Genomic DNA, 21,774 nt, shown 5'->3' on the forward strand with positions numbered 1-21,774 from the left:
TCAAGACCTATCCATCTGCTGACTTCAAGAGACCCATCTCACAAATAAAGACATCCTTAGGTTCAAAGAAAGGGTTGAAGAAAGATCTATCACACAAATAGAACATGAAAAAGAGTAGAGGTCACTATTCTATATCAGATAAAACAGACTTTAAGCCAACAACAGTAAAACAATAAAAAAGGACATATTACATATGCCCACAAAAGTATTACATAATGATAAGTGGTTCGATTCAACAGGAAGACTTAACTATCCTAAATATTTATGCACCCAACATTAAACCACCCAGATTCATAAAACAGGTACTTCCAGACCTATGAAAAGACTCAGCTAGCCATATAAGAAGAGTAAGGGACCTTAACACTGCACTGACAGCATTATCATCAAGGCAGAAAACTAAGAAATTCTGGACTTAAATTCAACACTTGACCAAATGGACCTAATGAACATCTACAGAATACTCCATCCATCAACCACAGAATATACATTTTTCTCATCTGCACATGCAACATATTTCAAGATCAACCATATGCTTAGCTATAAAGAAAATCTCAATAAATTAAAAAAATTAAAAGCATACCAACCACACTCTCAGACTACAGTGGAATAACAGTCAATACCAAGAAACTTTCTCAAAACCACACAATTATACAGAAATTAAACAACTTGCTCCTGAATGAATGTTGAGTAAACAAGAAAATTAAACTAGAAATTTAAAAAATTCTTTGAGATAAATGAAAACAGAAACACCAATATAACAAAATCTCTGTGATACAGCAAAAGCAGTGTTAAGAGGCAAGTTTATATTGCCTAATGCCTACCTCAAAAAGTTAGAAAGATCTCAAATTAAAGATCTAACATCACACCTGAAGAAACTAGACAAACAAGAAGAAACTAACTCCAAAGCTAGCAGAAGTGACTAAAATTAGAACAGAAAAAAAAATAAAATAATAAAATCAGAGCAAAACTGAAAGAAATTGAGACTCAAAAATCCATGCAAATAATAAACAAAATCAAAAGTTGGTTATTTGAAAGGATAAGCAAGATCAATAGACAGCTAGCTAGGTTAACAAAGTAAAAAAAGAGAGAAGATCCAAATAAGCACAATCAGAAATGGCAAAGGTGACATTACAACTGGTCCCACAGAAGTACAAAAGATTCTCAGAGACTATCAGGAACATTTCTATGCAAGCAAATTAAAAAATATAGAGGAAATAAATAAATTCCCCTAAACACACAATCTCCCAAGATTGAATCAGGAAGAAATTAAAACCCTGAACAGACCAATATTGACTTCCAAAATGGAATCGGTAATAAAAAAAAATCTACCAACCAAAGGAATCCCTGGACTAGGTTAATTCACATTCAGATTCTACCAGATGTACAAAGAAGAGCTGGTACAAATCCTACTAAAACTATTTCCAAAAAATTGAAGAGGAGGGACTCCTCCCTAACTCATTCTATGAAGTGAGCATCGCTTTGATAATAAAATATGGCAAAAGACACAATAACAAGAAAAACCATAGACCATTATCCTTGATGAATGTAGATGCAAAAATCTTCAACAAATGGAGTCCAACAGCACATCAAAAAGTTAGTTCACCATGATCAGGTAGATTTCATTTTAGAATGCAAGGTTGGTTCACCATACACAAATCAATAAATGTGATTCACCATATAAAAAGAATTAAAAACAAGAACCATATGATCATCTCAATAGATGTGGAAAAAGCTTTTAATAAAATATAACATCCCTTCCTGATAAAAATCCCCAAGAAATTAGGCATTGAAGAAACATATGTCAAAATAATAAGAGCCATCTATGGAAAACCCACCGTCAACAGCATACTGAATGGACAAAAGCTGGAAGCATTCCCCTTGAAAAGAGAAAGAAGGTAAGGATGCCCATTCTCACCACTCCTATTCAACATACACTGGGAGTCCATGCCAGAGCAATCAGGCAAACAAACAAACAAACAAACAAAAAACAAAAAAACCTCCCAAATAGGAAAAGGAGAAGTCAAACTATCTTTCTTCACTAAAAATATGACTCGATACTTAGAAAACCTTAAAAATTTTGCCTAAAGGTTCCTGTAATAAACGAATTCAGTAACATCTGAGGATACAAAATCAATGTACAAAAATCAGTAGCATTTTTATACACCAATAACATTCAATATCAGAGTCAAATTAAGGACACAATCACATTTATAATAGCCCCCCCACACACACACACAACAAAAAACAGGAATACATCTAACCAAGGATGTGAAAGATCTCTACAAGAACCACATAACACTGCTTAAAGAAATCATAGGTAGGAGATTCCGTCCTGCGCGGCTGTTCTCTGGAGCAGCGTTCGTTTATCTCCGTCCGCCTTCTCTCCCACCTAAGTGCGTGCCGCCACCTGATGGAAGATTCGATGGACATGGACATGAGCCCCCTGAGGCCCCAGAACTATCTTTTCGGTTGTGAACTAAAGGCCGACAAAGATTATCACTTTAAGGTGGATAATGATGAAAATGAGCACCAGTTATCTTTAAGAACGGTCAGTTTAGGGGCTGGTGCAAAGGATGAATTGCACATTGTTGAAGCAGAGGCAATGAATTACGAAGGCAGTCCAATTAAAGTAACACTGGCAACTTTGAAAATGTCTGTACAGCCAACGGTTTCCCTTGGGGGCTTTGAAATAACACCACCAGTGGTCTTAAGGTTGAAGTGTGGTTCAGGGCCAGTGCATATTAGTGGACAGCACTTAGTAGCTGTGGAGGAAGATGCAGAGTCAGAAGATGAAGAGGAGGAGGATGTGAAACTGTTAAGTATATCTGGAAAGCGGTCTGCCCCTGGAGGTGGTAGCAAGGTTCCACAGAAAAAAGTAAAACTTGCTGCTGATGAAGATGATGATGATGATGATGAAGATGATGATGATGATGATTTTGATGATGAGGAAGCTGAAGAAAAAGCACCAGTGAAGAAATCTATACGAGATACTCCAGCCAAAAATGCACAAAAGTCAAATCAGAATGGAAAAGACTCAAAACCATCATCAACACCAAGATCAAAAGGACAAGAATCCTTCAAAAAACAGGAAAAAACTCCTAAAACACCAAAAGGACCTAGTTCCGTAGAAGACATTAAAGCAAAAATGCAAGCAAGTATAGAAAAAGGTGGTTCTCTTCCCAAAGTGGAAGCCAAGTTCATCAATTATGTGAAGAATTGCTTCCGGATGACTGACCAAGAGGCTATTCAAGATCTCTGGCAGTGGAGGAAGTCTCTTTAAGAAAATAGTTTAAACAATTTGTTAAAAATTTTCCGTCTTATTTCATTTCTGTAACAGTTGATATCTGGCTGTCTTTTTTATAATGCAGAGTGAGAACTTTCCCTACCGTGTTTGATAAATGTTGTCCAGGTTCCATTGCCAAGAATGTGTTGTCCAAAATGCCTGTTTAGTTTTTAAAGATGGAACTCCACCCTTTGCTTGGTTTTAAGTATGTATGGAATGTTATGATAGGACATAGTAGTAGCGGTGGTCAGACATGGAAATGGTGGGGAGACAAAAATATACATGTGAAATAAAACTCAGTATTTTAATAAAGTAGCACGGTTTCTATTGAAAAAAAAAAAAAGAGAAGAAAGAAGAAATCATAGGTAACACAAAAAATAGAGAAATATTCCATGTTCATGAATTGAAAGAATCAATATTCTTAAAAGGACATACTGTCCAAAGCAATCTATAGACTCAATGCTATTTCTATTAAGCTACCAATATCATTTTTCACAGAGCTATAAAAAGCCCTTCTAAAATTAGAAGAACCAATATATATATAGAACCAAAAAGGAGCCTGAACGGTCAAAGTAATTCTAAGCAAAAAAAAAAAAAAAAAGCTGGAGGCATCACATTACTCAACTTCAAACAATACTACAAGGGTACAGTAACCAAAACAGCATGGAACTGCTACAAAAACAAATACATAGGCCAGTGGAGCAGAATAGAGAACCTAGAAATAAAACCGCACACCTACAGTCATGTAATGTTTGACAAAGTCAATAAAAATTAGCAGTGAAGAAAGGATTCCCTATTCAATAAATGGTGCTGGGATAGCAGGCTAGCATATAAAGAAGGATGAAACTGGACACCTAACTTTCACCATATAAAAAATTAACTCAAGATGGATTAAATATTTAAATGTAAGACCTCAAACTATGAGAATCTTAGAATAAAATCTAGGAAACACTACTCTGGACATCAGCCTTAGGAAAGAATTTGTGACTATGTCCTCAAAAGCAATTTCAACTAAAACAAAAATTGACAAATAGGACCTAATTAAACTAAAGTGTTTCTGCACAGCAAAAGAAACTATCAACAGAGTAAACAGACAACCTATAGAATTGGAGAAAATAATTATAACGTATGCATCTGATAAAGGTCTAACATCCAGAATCCTAAAGGAATTTAAACAAATAAACAAGCAAAAAACAATACGATTAAAAAGTGGGCAAAGCACTAAAAAGTGGGCAAAGGACATGAACAGACACTTCTCAAAAGAAGACATTCATGTGGCCAAGAAACATATGAAAAAAAACTCAATGTCAATGATCATTAGAGAAATGCAAATCAAAACCAGAATGAGATACCATCTCGCACCAATCAGAATGGCTATTATTAAAACTATAAGAAACAACAGATGCTGGTGAGGCTGTGGAGAAATAAAAAGGCTTTTACACTGTTGGTGGAAATGTAAGTTAGTTCAACCATTGCAGAATACAGTGTGATGATTCTTCAAAGACCTAGAACCAGAAATACCACTGGACCCAGCAATCCCGTTACTGGGTATATACACAAAGGAATACAAATCATTCTATTATAAAGATACATGCACACGTACATTCATTGCAGCACTATTCACAATAGCAAAGACATGAAATCAACCCAAATGCCCACTGATGATAGACTAGATAAAGAAAACCTGGTACATATGTACCATGGAATACTATGAAGCCATAAAAATGGGATGATGTCTTTTACAGGGACATGGATGGAACTGGAAGCCATTATCCTCAGCAAACTAACACAAGAACAGAAAACCAAACACCACATATTCTCACTTATAAGTAGGAGCTGATCGATGAGAACACATGGACACATTGGGAGAACAACACATCCTGGGGTCTGTCAGGGGAGCAGGGGTGGGAAAGCAACAGGAAGAAGAGCTAATAGATGCTGGGCTTAAGAATAGCTAATAGATTCTGAGCAGCAAATCACCATGGCACACATTTACCTACGTAACAAACCTTCACATCCTGCACATATACCCTTGAACTTAAAATAAAAGTTGAAGAAAAAAAAAAAAGTGGGCAAAGGACATGAACAGACACTTCTCAAAAGAAGACATACAAGTTGCTAACAAACATACAAAAAAAAATGCCCCACATCACTAATAATCAGAGAATTGCAAATCAAAACCACAATAAGATCTCATCACATACCAGTCAGAATAACTATTATTAAAAAGTAAAAAAAATAATAATGCTGGTAAGGTTGTGGAGAAAAGGGAATGCTTACACACTGACAGTGGGAATGAAAATAGTTCAGCCTCTGTGGAAATCAGTTTGGAGACTTCTCAAAGAATTTAAAACAGAACCACCATTCAGCACAGCAATCCCATTACTGGCTATATATGCAAAGGAAAAGAAATCTTTCTAACAAAAAGTCACATACACACATATGTTTATCACAGCACTATTCACGACAGTCAAGGCATGGAATCAATCCAAGTGTCCATCAATGGTGGATTAGGTAAAGAAAATGTGGTATATACACACCATGGAATACTTCACAGTCATAAAGGAGAATAAAACCATGTCCTTTGCAGTGACATGGATGCAGCTGGAGACCATTATCCTAAGTGAATTAATGCAAGAACAGAAAACCAAATACCCTATGTTCTCACTTATAAGTGGGAGCTAAACAATGGCATGGACATAAAGATGGCAATAACAGACACTGGGGACCACTAGAGTGGGAAGGGAGGGAAGGGGGCAAGGGCTGAAAAACTAACTATTGGGTACTAAGCTCAGTACCTGGGTGATGGGATCAATCTTACCCCAAACCTCAACATCACACAATATACCCAGGTAACAAGCATGCACATGTACCACTATATCTAAAATAAAAGTTGAAATTATTTGAGAAAAAAGTCAAAATCTGTGCTAAACAAAACAAAAAAGAAATCGGAGGCAGATATTTGGTATCAAAAATTAGAGTGGAAATATAAAATTCTGAACAACCAGTGATTATATTCCCTTCATTAAATAAAAAATAAATACTTAACTCCACCTTTCTGTATACCTCCAGTGTCAAAGAGTCACTATTTGTCTTTGCCACTGAACTCCAAGATATGTTGAAGTCCTAATCCCCAGTACCTCAGAATGTAATCTTATTTGAAAATAAGATTCTTAGGCCGGGCGTAGTGGCTTGTGCCTGTAATCCCAGCACTTTCAGAGGCCAAGGCACCTAAGGTCAGGAGTTCAAGATCAGCCTGATCAACATGGTGAAACCCTGTCTCTCCTAAAAATACATAAATTAGCTGGGCCTGGTGGCACATGCCTGTAATCCCAGCTCCTCAGGAGGCTGGGACAGGAGAATCACTCGAACCCACGAGGCAGAGGTTGCAGTGAGCCAAGATCGCGCCAGTGCACTCCAGCCTGGGTAACAGAGCAAGACTCTGTCTCAAAAATAAATAAATAAATGAATAATAGAACGCTCTTGTAAATGTAATTAGGTAAGATGTGGTTATGTTATACTTGGGTAGGGTGGGCCTATAATATAATTTGACTGGTATGTTTATAAGCAGTAGGGAATTTGGCTGCAGAGACAGAGAGACACAAGAAGAAAAACATGTGTCGAAGGAGGTAGAGATGGGAGTGATACAGCTGCAAGCCAAGAATGGTCAAGGACTGATGGCCTCTACCAGAAATTAGGAAGAGGCTAAGAAAATTTCTACTGAGTCTCAGAGGGATCATGGCCCTGCTGGCACCTTGATTTCCAACTTTTGTGAGACAAGGAATTTGCTTTGTTTAAAGCCACCCACTTCATGGTACTTGGGTATGGCAGCCCTAGAAAACTCTTCCAGCCCTTGTGTTTTGTTACAAACCTAAGTGAAAAATCTATCTAATAAACCCCTGTTAGAAGATTAACATGGGTGCCAGGAAAAGCTTACCTGCAACGTAGTCACCAAATCCAATAGTTGTTAGAGTGATAACCACAAAATAAATGGCGTCCAGGGCACTCCAGCCTTCTATGTGTTTGAATATGATCGCAGGCAGAGCCACAAAGAGTACACAGCCAAACAGTATAAATATGATTGTTGAGATGATGCGAATCTTGGTCTGACTAACATTCCACTTCTAGGGATGAGACAGAAAGGGGTATGTGTGTGTGTGTGTGTGTGTGTATATATATACACACACATATGTATATGGGGAGAGAGAGAGAGAAACAAAGAGAGACAGAGAGAAATTATTTGCATACCCGCAAAGTTAACCTATACACTATTATGAGCAAATTAGCAAGTAAGCATGTTATTTTATTTTCTTTTATACTTCTTTACATATGAAAATTAGGAATCATCAATAAATCAATCAATGCTAATAATGATGCTACTTTATCCTCACATAGCTTTACAACAGGTAAAATTCTTTTGAAAAGGCAAATTACATTTGCCCTGAGAATGCAATTTTAGATTTCCATCATTATTTGTTTACCTAAAATACTTTAGAAATATTTCTATTCTATAGTCATACATAAAACTGATTGCATGCCAAATACAATCCAGAACCATATAAAAATGGAGACACTGAAACAAGAATTAAGTATTTATAATTGTTCATTGATAAACATTAATTTCATAAAGTTTTTTTTTCTGTCACTTCCATCACTTTTTCCTATCATTAATTTAATTGATTATAGCATAATACTAACAGCTTAACCTCCACAGTTAGATTCCAACATGAACCAGGTGAATTGTTTCTCTGTTCTATGGTACTAAATTGTATAACTAACAAAGCTATATGATCAGCAAGTAAGGATAAGTCTTCAATATCCCTAGGCCATAGCTGTCATCAGAATACCCATTTTTTTAAATCTCCTTCTCCAATTAAAAAAAAAAAACTCAATAGTGTAATGTATTAAATGAGGTTGGTATATATAACAGTTTATGTCCAGCTTTCTATTTGAGGTTAGTTACCATACATTTTAAGTCTGACTGAATCAGTCCTATTAACTGTAAAAAATATAGGTCACAAACTACACCATATGAAAATCACAGAATGTTAGAGCTTGAGAATTTTTAAAGACCTATGAAATCACAGAATGGAAAGGGTACATAGACATTCCTCTAGTCAACCATTCTCATCTTACATGTGAGAGTTAAATGAGTTCATGTTTATAAAGATTATAGAATAATGCTTGGTACCAAACACTGAACTATGATCACTGGAATGTCATCATCATAAGGGCATGGAATTTGTTTGTTTATGCACTGGTGTATATGCAACATAAAAAAATATTACCCAGCATCTATGAGGGACTCAACAATTTGTTGAATGAATGAATGAAGAATTCAACATTACCATGTTTATGTCGCCAATCTTCCCTCTTGATTAATATAAACAGAGAATTATTTTAAATAAAAGTATAATACAAAAAAGAATAAAACTCCAATTTTGGAATAACTATGTGTTATTCTACTTCAACACAATGTTGAACAAAATGTTTGAGATCTAACTTTGATCTTAAATCTGAAACATGACTAGTGCTAAAACTGGAGCTGTAATCCAAATTGAGAAAACAATACTCCATATTTTATTTCATCAGTAGAGTTAAATATAAATATTTTGTTGAACTTTGTGTGAAAGTATAAACATTACTAAACAATGAACAAAATTTATTTGCAATAGTGGTGCTAGAAGTACCAAATCCTTTATAATCCCACCCTCTAACAGGAAGTTACTTTTTCCATAATTTTCTTCCAAGAACTCAAGCTTATAATCCTAAGAGTAGTAGTATTTTTCACTTAAAATTCTAACAAAAGCATTTTCATTTTTTTGTTGACTATAATACAACTTGAAGATCTCCATGTATACTACACCTTTGGCTCTACCAAATTACATTGTGTAGATACATTTCTATCAATGGCATTACTGAATTAAGTTATATGATCACCTTTATTATGTTTACTATTTAGACTACATCTTTCCCAAAGGGGCTTTATAAGGGTATCAAAACAAATTTTAAAATAATAAAGTACTGTCAGTCTTTTACTACTTATGTTAAAGTTAAATTTATATTGCCACCAACCCTCAGAATGATGCCTCCATATACCATTATTCAAGTTACACAAATAAGAAAATGTAGATTTGATGGGATAATAACTAGTTTAAGAGAATACAGCTAGGAGACACTACATATGAAATTTAAATCTGGCTGGACACAGTGGCTCAAGCCTGTAATCCCAGCACTTTGGGAGACCAAGACGGGCAGATCATTTGAGGTCAGGAGTTCAAGATCAGCCTGGCAAACATAGTGAAACCCCACCTCTACCAAAAAACACAAAATTAGCCAGGCATCGTGACGGGTGCCTATAATTCCAGCTACTCAAGAGAATTGTTGAACCTGGGAGGTGGAGGCTGCAGTGAGCCAAGATTGCACCATTGCACCATTGCACCATTGCACTGCAGCCTGGGTGACAGAGCAAGACTCTGTCTCAAAAAAAAAAAAAAAAAAAAAAAGTAAAAGAAATTTGAATCTAAGACTTTTGAATTTCTACTTTTTTCTGTTTATATCTTTGAGTTTTTCTCATACATTACTTTATTCATTCAGATTAAGTATAAACATAATTAAAATACAGTGAGTTACATGCCAATAGAGATACATATAAATTGTTATGGAAACCCTAATAATTGAATCGCTAATTGTATCTGAGGTGACAGAAAAGATGTATTTTTTAAAAAAATCAAATAATAAATATATGTAGTTAAATATCTATCATACTCACAATAAACGTATCTTCCACTTTGGCAATTCCTTTTCCAAATATGGTGCCTAGTTGATCTCCAACTCCAGCCAAGAGAAAACCAAAGAGGGGAATTCCCAGTAAGGCATAGATGATACAGAATATTTTGCCGCCTTCTGTACGTGGTGAGATGTTTCCAAATCCTTTAAAAAAAATTACATTGTTTATAAATGAATATAGTTGTTTAAAACATATGAACTCAAGATTGATTCAGAAACTCCCAAATATTGCATGATATCAATAATTGATTTTGACTAGTTAAGAATCCGTTTGTATTACATACTATTTTAATATGTTCTAATGTAAGATATTCCAAGCAAATATTTCAAAAATATACAAAGTATAGTTAATATTCCAACTAAACTTTGAGATGATGAAAACTGAGGTGATAACACATGCAATAATGTTTTCATTATTATTATTCACTATTTTTTCAAAATAATATTTTCATTAAACTTATTTCTTTTTTCTTTCTTTTTTTACTTTAAGTTCTGGGATACAATTGCAGAATGTGTAGGTTTGTTACCTAGGTATACGTGTGTGCCATGATGGTTTGCTGCACCTCTCAACCCATCATCTAGGTTTTAAGCCCTGCATACTCTTCCTCCCCTTCCCACCACCCCTGACTCATCCCAGTGTGTGTTGTTCCCCTCCCTGTGTCCATGTATTCTCACTGTTCAATTCCCACTTATGAGCGAGAACATGTGGTGTTTGGTTTTCTGTTCCTGTGTTAGTTTGCTGAGGAAGATGGCTTCCAGCTTCATCAATGTCCCTGCGAAGGACATGATCTCATTCCTTTTTATGGCTGCATAGTATTCCATGGTGTATATGTACCACATTTTCTTTATCCAGTCTATCATTGATGGGGATTTGGGTTGGTTCCATGACTTTGATATTGTAAATAGTGCTGCAATAAACATATTTGTGCAAGTGTCTTTATAGTAGAATGATTTATAATCCTTTGGCTATATATCCAGTAATGGGACTGCTGGGTCAAATGGTATTTCTCGTTCTACATCCTTGAGGAATCACCACACTGTCTTCCACAATGGTTGAACTAATTTACATTTCCACCAGCAGTATAAAAATGTTCCTATTTCTCCACAACCTGTATTATTACTTTACTTTTTAATAATCGCCATTCTGACTAGCATGAGTTGGTATCTCATTGTGCTTCTGATTTGCATTTCTCTAACGATCAGTGATGTTGAGCTTTTTTCATATGTTTGTTGGCTGCATAAATGTCTTCTTTTGAGGAGTGTCTCTTCACATATTTTGCCCAGTTTTTGATGGTTTTTTTTCTTGTAAATGTGTTTAAGTTCCTTGTAGATTCTGGATATCAGACTTTTGTCAGATGGGTAGATTGCAAAAATTTTCTTCCATTCTGTAGGTTGCCTGTTCACTCTGATGATAGTTTCTTTTCCTGTGAAGAAGCTCTTCGGCTTGATTAGACCCCATTTGTCAGTGTTGGCTTTGGTTGCAACTGCTTTTGGCACATTAAACTTACTTCTGTCTCTTTATTGCTGATAATCCTGTTGACTGTAAAGCTTTTGTTATCATTCAGAACACACTGAGAAGACTATATTGCCTCAATTCAAGAGTCTTCAGATATGCTTAAGTTATTTAAAGATGAAAGTTTAGTAGCAACTTTAAAATATTTTAATTAAAGTATTTACCAAAAAGTAATATCCAAAAATGTAAAATTATTAAACTTCTTTAAAGTTTTAAAGATCGTGAAGCCTTTCCAGTTTTGTGCAAGGATATCTACTTGTTACTATTCAAGTAGCTCAACTTCATTCACTTTTAAGAGCAGAAGAACCATCTACACATATATGCTTGGGTTAAAGAATGTACTTCTAGAAGTACATAGAGTACCTCTTTTCATCAGCAAACCTCTTACTGTCCTTCATATTAAATTAATTTGGAACTTTGATTTTAGTTATCTCTTACTCAAAAATGTGAGCAGATATTTTGGGATTTTTGTTGTTGTTGTTACTTTCCAGTTTAATGACTATTGTAGTCAAAGATTATGGGCTATGTGATTTTTACTTGTTGGAATCCATTGAGATTTTCCTTGTGGCTTTATTATGGTCAATTTTTGCATTTATTTAATTGTTATTTGAAAAGAATATGAATATTGTATTTGTTTGATACAGAAAGAACATGGAGTGAGGGTGAGCTAATATTTAGTCATTTTAACCCGTATATTTTTCCCTATGATATTTCCATCTTTCTCTTCCTCCTACTCAGTCAATTCTGTGTTCGTTGCTAGTCAATTCATCTACTGAGGGATTTGTTTTTGATGTATCTAATGTTCAAGAACTTTGACTTTTTTTTCCATTAGCCTTTTCTTATGCCATGAAAATAATAATTATATTAATTTCTTTTTCAGTGTTGAACCATGTAGTAACTCAATTCTTTGAGGGAAATCCTACACTTTCTTTACTTAGGACAATTTCTACGAGTAGTTAATTCCTGGTCATATCCTCATACTTGTAAACACAATACAATACTAGATTGGTTAGTATTTGTAGTCGAAATTTATTTTCTAGCCTCAGTGAGATTCATGATTGTTCTGGTGGTATATGGAAGATTCTGGTTCAAGGAGCCCTGGCTGAAGTAGTGCTGGTGAAGGAGGGGAGACTGGAGTCTGGACTTTCATGTAGGAGTGCATTGTACAGGATTTCTGGGGACAGGTTCTCCTAATTCTCAAAGCAGCCATCAGTGTACAGCCATCTTACTGTTTCTCAGGCCTGCTGCCTGCTCTGGGAATATCTGTAACACAGCTCTGTTTGGAAAATACAGCTTGATTCTGGAGGCAAAGACTGGAGGCAGCTACCAAAAAGTTAGGATTAGTAGTTCCACACAACTTGAAGTAATTTATAGGCTGACTGCCCTTGGACCCATTTCCGCTTTTAATTTTGGTGACTTTATGAAGTTCTCTTGGAAATTTTCATTTATTGAATCCTCTGTTTTGCTTCTATGGGGGATGTGGGCTCCTCAACTCAAGAAGAGTTCATGGTCCCTCCGCATCTGTACGATTCATAACATGCCCAAATCCACTCCTGTTGTGTCAGTCACAATATTTTTCCTGCTCTTGAGCACACTATGGAAATTTAAAAAAAAAATTTTTCTATGCCTCTGTCATCTCAACTTTTTAGTGATGTGAGGTAAATGCATGTTTACATAAACAAGGAATTCAATCTCTGAATTTACCAGTCTTTTAAGAAGTTAGATATTGATTATCTAACAAAAATTCCACAGGTTTACAATAAGGTAATCACACATCATGTTAAAACCATTTTACATCAGAGCCTAAAATTAACTGATTGAAAGATATCAGTCAAGACAAAACCTAGCAAGAGTTTAGCAGTATGTGATAGACATTCCTGGAACCATCATTCCTTAGTTATGTGACCTTGGGAAAATTATTTCCTCATCTGTTAACAGGACATATTGTTATTACATACTTCATTGAGTTTTAAGTGCTAAAATTAACTGATTGAAGGATATCAGTCAAGACAAAACCTAGTAACAGTTTAGCAGTATATTATAGCCATTCCTGGAACCATTATTTCTTAGTTATGTGACCTTGGGCAAATTATTTCCTCATCTGTTAAAAGGGCATATTGTTACTACACATTTCATTGAGTTTTAAGTACCAAATAAAGTACTATGTGAAAAGCGCTTACTCTATTATACTATATGTGCTCAATATATGTTAGGTATGATAATAATTCTTATAATCACTATCAATAATAATATTTGTAGAAGCAAAGGTTAGAGGATCAATGTATTTAGCCTCGTCAGTATGCAAACTATTTAAAAGCCAGGTTAATGCAGTCATGACTATACATTGTTCTTCCACTATGTTGTGAATGTTTTGTCAAATTATGGATGCCATTCTTCATAAGGGACATTGGCAAAATAGCATGCTCTATATTAAGCAACTTTTCACATATGAAAGTTGAAGGAATTGGAGGTGTTTGTGCTGAAGAAAAGAAGGCTGAGAGTAGAAAAACACAGGCTAGCTGATTTCAACTATGTGAATGATTAAAACATGGACAAGGAAACAGACCTATTCTGATGCTTCAAGGCAAAGAACAAAAAGCAATTGGTGCAAGCTATGGAAAGCGAACTCATGCTAACGTAACGGCAGCCAAAATAGAGTAAATGACTATAAGAGTCAGACAGAAGCAAGATAATCACTTGCAGTGTTTAATACTTTGGACTAATGGTTTTCTGGGATTCCTTATAATACAAAGTTGTTATGAATCAGTGGGCAAATGTACATGCATAATAAGAGTAAGGTTCTCTAATATCTGCTTTTGCCATGGATTGCAATTACTCATTCATACATTCAAAATTTTTTATTAAGCATCTACTATTTGCCAGGCACTTTGCTAAGCACTAGGGGTGCAGCTATGAAGTAGACAGACCTGATCTCTCAAGTTGACAATCCAGTGAGGACACCTGCAAGAGACTGATACAAAAGTGTGATAAGTGTGTGCCACAGAAAGTACAGAATGCTCCTGATGCACAGGATGTAAGAGAATGAGACATGCTGCACACAGTAAGTGACCCTGAAGCTGTGATCTGAATCTGAGTAGAAGTTACTCAGGTAGCGTAAATAATGAAATTAAGGCAGAAATAAGTAAGTTCTTTGAAACCAATGAGAACAAAGACACAATATACCAGAATCTCTGGGACACAGCTAAAGCAGTGTATAGAGGGAAGTTTATAGCACTAAATGCCCACAGGAGAAAGTGGGAAAGATCTAAAATTGACACCCTAACATCATAATTAAAAGAACCAGAGAAGCAAACGCACACAAATTCAAAAGCAAGCAGAAGACGAGAAAAAACTAAGATCAGAGCAGAACTGAGGGAGATAGAGACAAGACAAACTCTTCAAAAAAATCAATGAATCCAGGAGGTGGTTGTTTGAAAAGATTAACAAAATAGATAGACCGCTAGCTAGACTAATAAAAAAGAAAAGAGAGAAGAATCAAATAGACACAATAAGAAATGATAAAGAGGATATCATCACTGATCCCACAGAAATACAAACTACCATCAGAGAATACTATAAACACTTCTACACAAATACACTAGAAGATCTAGAATAAACGGATAAATACCTGGACACATACACCCTCCCAAGACTAAACCAGGAAAAAATCGAATCCCTGAATAGACGAATAAGAAGTTCTGAAATTGAGGCAGTAATTAATAGCCTACCAACCAAAAAAGTCCAGGACCAGACAGATTCATAGTTCAATTCTACCAGAGGTACAAACAGGAGCTGGTATCTTTCCCTCTGAAACTATTCTGAACAATAGAAAAACAGAGACTCTTCCCTAACTCATTTTATGAGGTCAGTATTATCCTCATACCAAAACCTGGCAGAGACACAACGACACAAAAAAAAATTCAGGCCAATATCTCTGATGAACATCGATGCAAAAATTCTCAGTAAAATACTGACAAACTGAATCCAGCAGCACATTAAAAAGCTTATCCACCATGATCAAGTCGGCTTCATCCCTGGGATGCAAGGCTGGTTCAACATACACAAATCAATAAATGTAATGCATCACATAAACAGAAACAATGACAAAAACCACATGATTATTTCAATAGATGCAGAAAAGTCCTTCAATAAAATTCAACTCCCCTTCATGTTAAAAACTCTCAATAAGCTGAGTGCTGATATAACATATCTCAAAATAATAAGAACTATTTATGACAAACCCACAGCCAACATCATACTGAATGGGCAAAAGCTGGAATCACTCCCTTTGAAAACCGGCACAAGACAAGGATGCCCTCTCTCACCACTCCTATTCAACATAGTATTGGAAGTTCTGGCCAGGGCAATCAGGCAAGAGAAAGAAATAAAGGATATTCAAATAGGAAGAGAGGAAGTCAAATTGTCTCTGTTTTCAGCTCACGTGATTGTATATCTAGAAAACCCCATCGTCTCAGCCCCAAATCTCCTTAAGTTGATAAGTAACTTCAGCAAAGTCTCAGGATATAAAATCAATGTGCAAAAATCACAAGCATTCCTATACACCAATAATAGACAAACAGAGAGCCAAGTCGTGAGTGAACTCCCATTCACAATCGCTACAAAGAGACTAAAATATCTAGAAACACAACTTACAATGGGTGTGAAAGACCTCTTCAAGGAGAACTACAAACCACTGCTCAAGGAAATAAAAGTGGACACAAACAAATGGAAAAACATTCCATGCTCATGGACAGGAAGAATCAATATTGTGAAAATGGCCATACTGCCCAAAGTAATTTACAGATTCAATGCTATCCCCATCAGGCTACCATTGACTTTCCTCACTTCACATAAGTAGAAAAAAAGACTTTAAATTTCATATGAAACCAAAAAAGAGCCCGTATAGCCAAGACAATCCTAATCAAAAAGAACAAAGCTGGAGGTTATCACGCTACCTGACTTCAAATTATACTACAAGTGTATAGTAACCAAAAGAGCATGGTACTGGTACCAAGACAGATATATATATATATATAGACCAGTGGAACAGAGCAGAGGCCTCAGAAATAATGCCACACATCTACAGTCATCTGATCTTTGACAAACCTGACAAAAACAAGCAATGGGGAAAGGATTCCCTATTTAATAAATGGTGTTAGGAAAACCGGCTAGCCATATGCAGAAAACTGAAACTGGACCCCTTCTTTACACTTTATACAAAAATTAACTCAAGATGGATTAAAGACTGAAACATAAGACCAAAAATCATAAAAACCCTAGAAGAAAACCTAGGCAATACCATTCAGGACAAAGATTTCATGACTAAAACACCAAAAGCAATGGCAACAAAAGCCAGAATTGACAAGTGGGATTTAATTAAACTAAAGTGCTTCTGCACAGCAAAAGAAACCATCATCAGAGTGAACAGGCAGCATACAGAATGGGAGAAAAATTTTGCAATCTATCCATCTGACACAGGGCTAATATCCGGAATCTACAAGGAACTTAAACAAAGTTACAAGAAAAAAAAACAAACAACCCCATCAAAAAGTGGACAACGGATTTCAACAGACACTTCTCAAAAGAAGACATTTATGCAGCCAACAAACATGAAAGAAGCTCATCATCACTGTTCATTAGAGAAATGCAAATTAAAACCACAACGAGATACCATGTCATGCCAGTTAGAATGGTGATGATTAAAAAGTCAGGAAACAACAGGTGCTGGAGAGGCTGTGGAGAAATAGGAATGCTGATACACTGTTGTTGGGACTGTAAATTAGTTCAACCATCATGGAAGACAATGTGGTGATTCCTTAAGGATCTAGAACCAGAAATACCATTTGACCCAGCAATCCCATTAGTGGGTATACACCCAAAGGATTATAAATCATTCTACAATAAAGACACATGCACATGTATGTTTACTGTAGCACTATTCACAATAGCAAAGATTTGGAACCAATCCAAATGCCCATCAATGATAAACTGGATTAAGAAAATGTGGCACATATACACCAAGGAATACTATGCAGCCATAAAAAAGGATGAGTTCATGTCCTTTGCAGGGATATGGATGAAACTAGAAACCATCATTCTCAGCAAACTAACACAGGAACAGAAAAACAAATACCACGTGTTCTCACTCATAAGTGGGAGTTGAACAGTGAGAACACATGGACACAGGGAGGGGAACATCACACACCAGGTCCTGTCAGGGGCTGGGGGGCTAAGGGGCTAGGGGTGGGTAGCATTAGGAGAAATACCTAATATAGATGACTGGTTGATGGGTGCAGCAAAACACCATGGCACGTGTATACCTATGTAACAAACCTTCATGTTCTGTACATGTATCCCACAACTTAAAGTATAATTTAAAAAAAAAAAAAAGAGAGAGAGGGTGAAAGAGCAAGTCCCATAAAAAAGAGTTCCCCAGGTAGCAGAAATAAGTAGGGTTCACGATAAGGCTAATCAACAATACATGTAAGGTCTTGGAGGAAAAAATCTAAAGGCAATCCAGCATCTTTGAGAAACTGAAAAAATTTCAGATGGTTAGAAAAGAGAGAGTGTGAGAGTGGCAGCAGATAAAGGAAGAAAAGAAAACTGAAGCTACATAATGAAGAATCATATCCATGCTCAACAGTTTGGGCGCTATCATGTAGGCTGAATGACTAATGCAAGACTTTTAGATGGATCCTGTTACATGTGTATTCTGGCTGTAAAGAGGAAGATATTTATAGAGGCAAGAATAAAGAAGTGTCAAGTCCAGGTCTCGGTATGAGTAATGGATGATCTTGGCAACATTTCTCTGAGACAGACACAATGAAAAATGACCAGGTCTGGGGGAAACCAGGGTAGGATCAAGGAAGGTAAGAAAGATAACAAATTTGGAACATTGATTTTGATATGCCCAGAGGAATAACCAAAGGAGAGATCCACAGAATATGCCATGTGTAAGTCTGAAACCCAAGAGCAACCTGAACAGATCTACAAATTATGGGGTAAACACCCAGGAAGAATGTATAGACTCAGAAGAAAAGACAGCCTAGGACAGAATTCCAAAAAACACCACTTAAAGTATAGAGATGGCAAAGAGAGGCTTCAAAGAGACTGGTTATAAAAGAATAAAGGGAAGTGAGTTGTTAGAAAAGTCACAGGAAGAGCAAGTTAAAAAAGAAGTGAATGATTAACATCACCAGCTATTTTTGAAAGGTCGAATAAGATCATCACTGAAGAATGTCTAATGATTTAGCAACAAATTGGGCATCAATGATGTCAGAAGTGGTCATTTCTGTGGAGCAGTGGAACGGGAAGCCATACAATAAACCTGTGCTCCTGGAGCCTGTTTTCTTTCTTTTCTGTTTTACCTTTTATTTTCAAAATACCTTTAACTCACAGAAAATTTATAATTGTTCACAGAACTCCTGTATCTGCTTCCTGTACATGTTAATATTTTCCCACTTTGCTTTCTCACTCTCTCCACATCCAGACATTTCTTTTTTCTGAACCATTTTATAGTAAGCTGTAGACATCATGCCATTTTATCCCTTAGTTCTCTGCTGTGTTATTTCTTAAGAAAAACAGGCCTTTCTCTTAAGTAACCAAAGTACAATAATCAAATTTGGGAAAGTTAACACTAATACAGTATTATCATCTAATCTACAGTCTACATTCAAATTCTTCCAGCTGTCTTATTAATTCAAGATTACACCTTGTATTTAATTGGCATGTCTGTTTAGTCTCCTTTAATCTCCCAGAGTAGTTCATAAACCTTCTTTTATCTTTTTTGATTTTTATGCTTTTGAAGAATGGAGGGTAGTTATTTTATAAAATATTCCTCAATTTAAATCTATCTGATACTTTCTCACAAATGGGTTTAAGTTACGCATTTGGGGCTGAAATACCACATCCTTCTCCATGCATCACATCAGGGTATATGATATTAGCTTGTCCTATTAATGATGATACTGACTTTGAGAACTTGGCTAAGGTAGGTCCATAAGGTTTCACTACTGAAAAGTTACTATTCTCTTCCTTTGCAATTAATAAGTTATTTGTAGGGAAACACTTTAAGAGTACAAGTATGTAAGTATTATGTTCCTCAAACTTTTATGCACTAGTTACAGTATCAGGAAAAAACAAAAATGCAAATAGTGCTAGAAAAGAAAACATGAAGGGAAATAAAACCATAGGATAGTAAATAAGATAATAATCCTTCAAAACACTCCCCAACTGTATTACATATATAGCAAGGATATTCTTCTTTAAAAATGTACTTTTCTATTTTAGGTAGTAGAAAAAACCCTATTACCATCCCCCTTCTGTCCGCAGTAGATCCTGCTAGGGGAAAGAAGGAATTAGAGAAGATGCAAGTAAAGTTCTTGTCCACCCAGTGTCTCCTTAATGGAACACAGCTTCAGAAACCTCCACAAGTTGCAAACAATCCAGAAGTTCCTATATGCTCCGCGCAGAGGACAAGGAGAGGTTGAGAGCCCTGGAGTACAGGAGGACACCTAGAGTCAAGATGAAGTATCTGCCATGACCGGCACCCCGACACCTAGGAAAGTCTGGCAGGACCATGGGCTCTGATGTAAGGAATCTACACACTTAGCTCATTTGTCTCTTATCTGCTCTTATCTACTAATGCCTTGTAATGTTCTATAGCAGAGCAACATGCACAAATAATTCATCAGGGCAAGCATGATAAAGGCCCAGAAAGCTTGCATCAAGGTAACTTAAAGAAGCAAAAGACCATCCCAAAGTTTAAGAAGTCAGAAAATGTTCAACTGACCTACTTGGGAGGGTGAACCATTTCTGTACACAATCCAAGAATAGAACTCTAGAATTCAACAACTTCAAACCCATCCCCTATTCTAACATCAATAAACTGAGTACCAAGAACCTGAGGGACTTGCCAAGTCAGCAGGGTGCACTATCTTGACGTGGGTTCGCTGATTATCTCAGAGTCCTGCTAAGATCCAACACTGTCCTTTATTGCCTTCTCCAGGTCAATAACTATGCGGCCTGGGGTAGGGCAGGCATCTGAGTTATCCTATTTTATCCAATTATTTTTTGTTTGTTTTTTGCATAAGATGACAAATGTCTTTAGAGTCATATTCATAAGAAGTAACCTATCTCCAGGAAGGATCAGGGAAATAATAAATAAAAGATACAACTTTTGGTTTTATTTTTATCCTCACTGTGGCATTGCTAGAAATAGGCTTTACTGTTTTAATAATAAAGCCTAGCTGTCAAGAGGACTTACTTTATCTACCCCACGTTAGTTAAAAGAGCATAAGAAATGAGAACTCCAAGTTTACATCAATCAGTGACTCAGATTTAGCCTGGAGGCCACTATGGAACATCTTCAGGAAATCTGTCAAAGAATATCCTCAGGAAACCTATTTACATCACCTATAACATGGCCCAAAATCCAAACAGAATTCTAGATTTTAGGATAGCCAATCTACCTTTCACTGACCACAAAATGGAGACAAGTCCCTTGTGGTATATCTGTACTTCATTTTATTATCTTATGACAGACAACACAAGACCTAAGAGAGGAAGAATGAGGGATCCTAATAGAATACTTCTCTGAATATTCTCTGCTTCACTTTTCAAATATTTCTTTAGCTGCCATTATACTGAACTCTAAGGCTGAATCTGTGTCTCGGAGGAGGCATCCCTCACAGAGTGATTACTCCCCATGGCACCAAAAAGGAGATCTAGCAGTTTTTCAACACAAAGGGCTTAATTAGAACTCCCCCAAACATTCTCCTGGTGACCCAATCAGGTGGTTCTTTAGAGAAGGCTTCCTGATGCTTTCTTCCCTCTCTTCCCTGTGTACAATAAAAGTAGACTTCCCTCCACAGATGTACCACAGGTTCAAACCAATGAATACAGACACTAGTTAAATGACATGATATTGTTAATGGATTTATGGGAATCAGATGAAAAATGTCCATTGACTATAAGCAGTAGAGTAGACTGAGCTTTCTAATATTTGTAATTGTCTGGACTCCTGATCCTTTCTCTGGTCAATCAGCAGCATCTTCATTGCCTTAAGTAAAACAGTACTATTACAGCAAGAAGAAAAATGGGCAAAAAAAAGTATTAAATTTCGTTTTAACTCTTAAAATAAGGTATTCATGCTCAAAATGTTTCCCTTGAGGAAAGTAAAGCTTTCAGT

The 21,774-nt window shown here is 36.1% G+C and overlaps 1 protein-coding gene and 1 pseudogene across 4 annotated transcripts in view; one reads left to right on the plus strand and one right to left on the minus strand.

Annotated features, from left to right (window-relative positions):
* KCNK2 (potassium two pore domain channel subfamily K member 2) overlaps nucleotides 1-21,774 on the minus strand; it is a 231,229-nt gene that overhangs the window by 56,110 nt on the left and 153,345 nt on the right. For all 3 annotated transcript variants that reach the window (XM_017949549.3, XM_017949550.2, XM_017949548.2), the window contains exons 4-5: nucleotides 10,056-10,216; nucleotides 7,221-7,407 (exon numbers count right to left, since the gene is read on the minus strand). In XM_017949549.3, coding sequence (XP_017805038.2) covers nucleotides 7,221-7,407; nucleotides 10,056-10,216 — 348 coding nt within the window. The remainder of the gene's footprint in view (nucleotides 1-7,220; nucleotides 7,408-10,055; nucleotides 10,217-21,774) is intronic.
* LOC101016122 lies at nucleotides 2,297-3,598 on the plus strand (annotated as a pseudogene). Its single transcript, XR_637873.3, has one exon. The product of XR_637873.3 is annotated as a nucleophosmin pseudogene (transcript).

The sequence above is a fragment of the Papio anubis genome, chromosome 1 (assembly GCF_008728515.1).
Source record: "Papio anubis isolate 15944 chromosome 1, Panubis1.0, whole genome shotgun sequence".
Taxonomy (NCBI): Eukaryota; Metazoa; Chordata; class Mammalia; order Primates; family Cercopithecidae; genus Papio; species Papio anubis.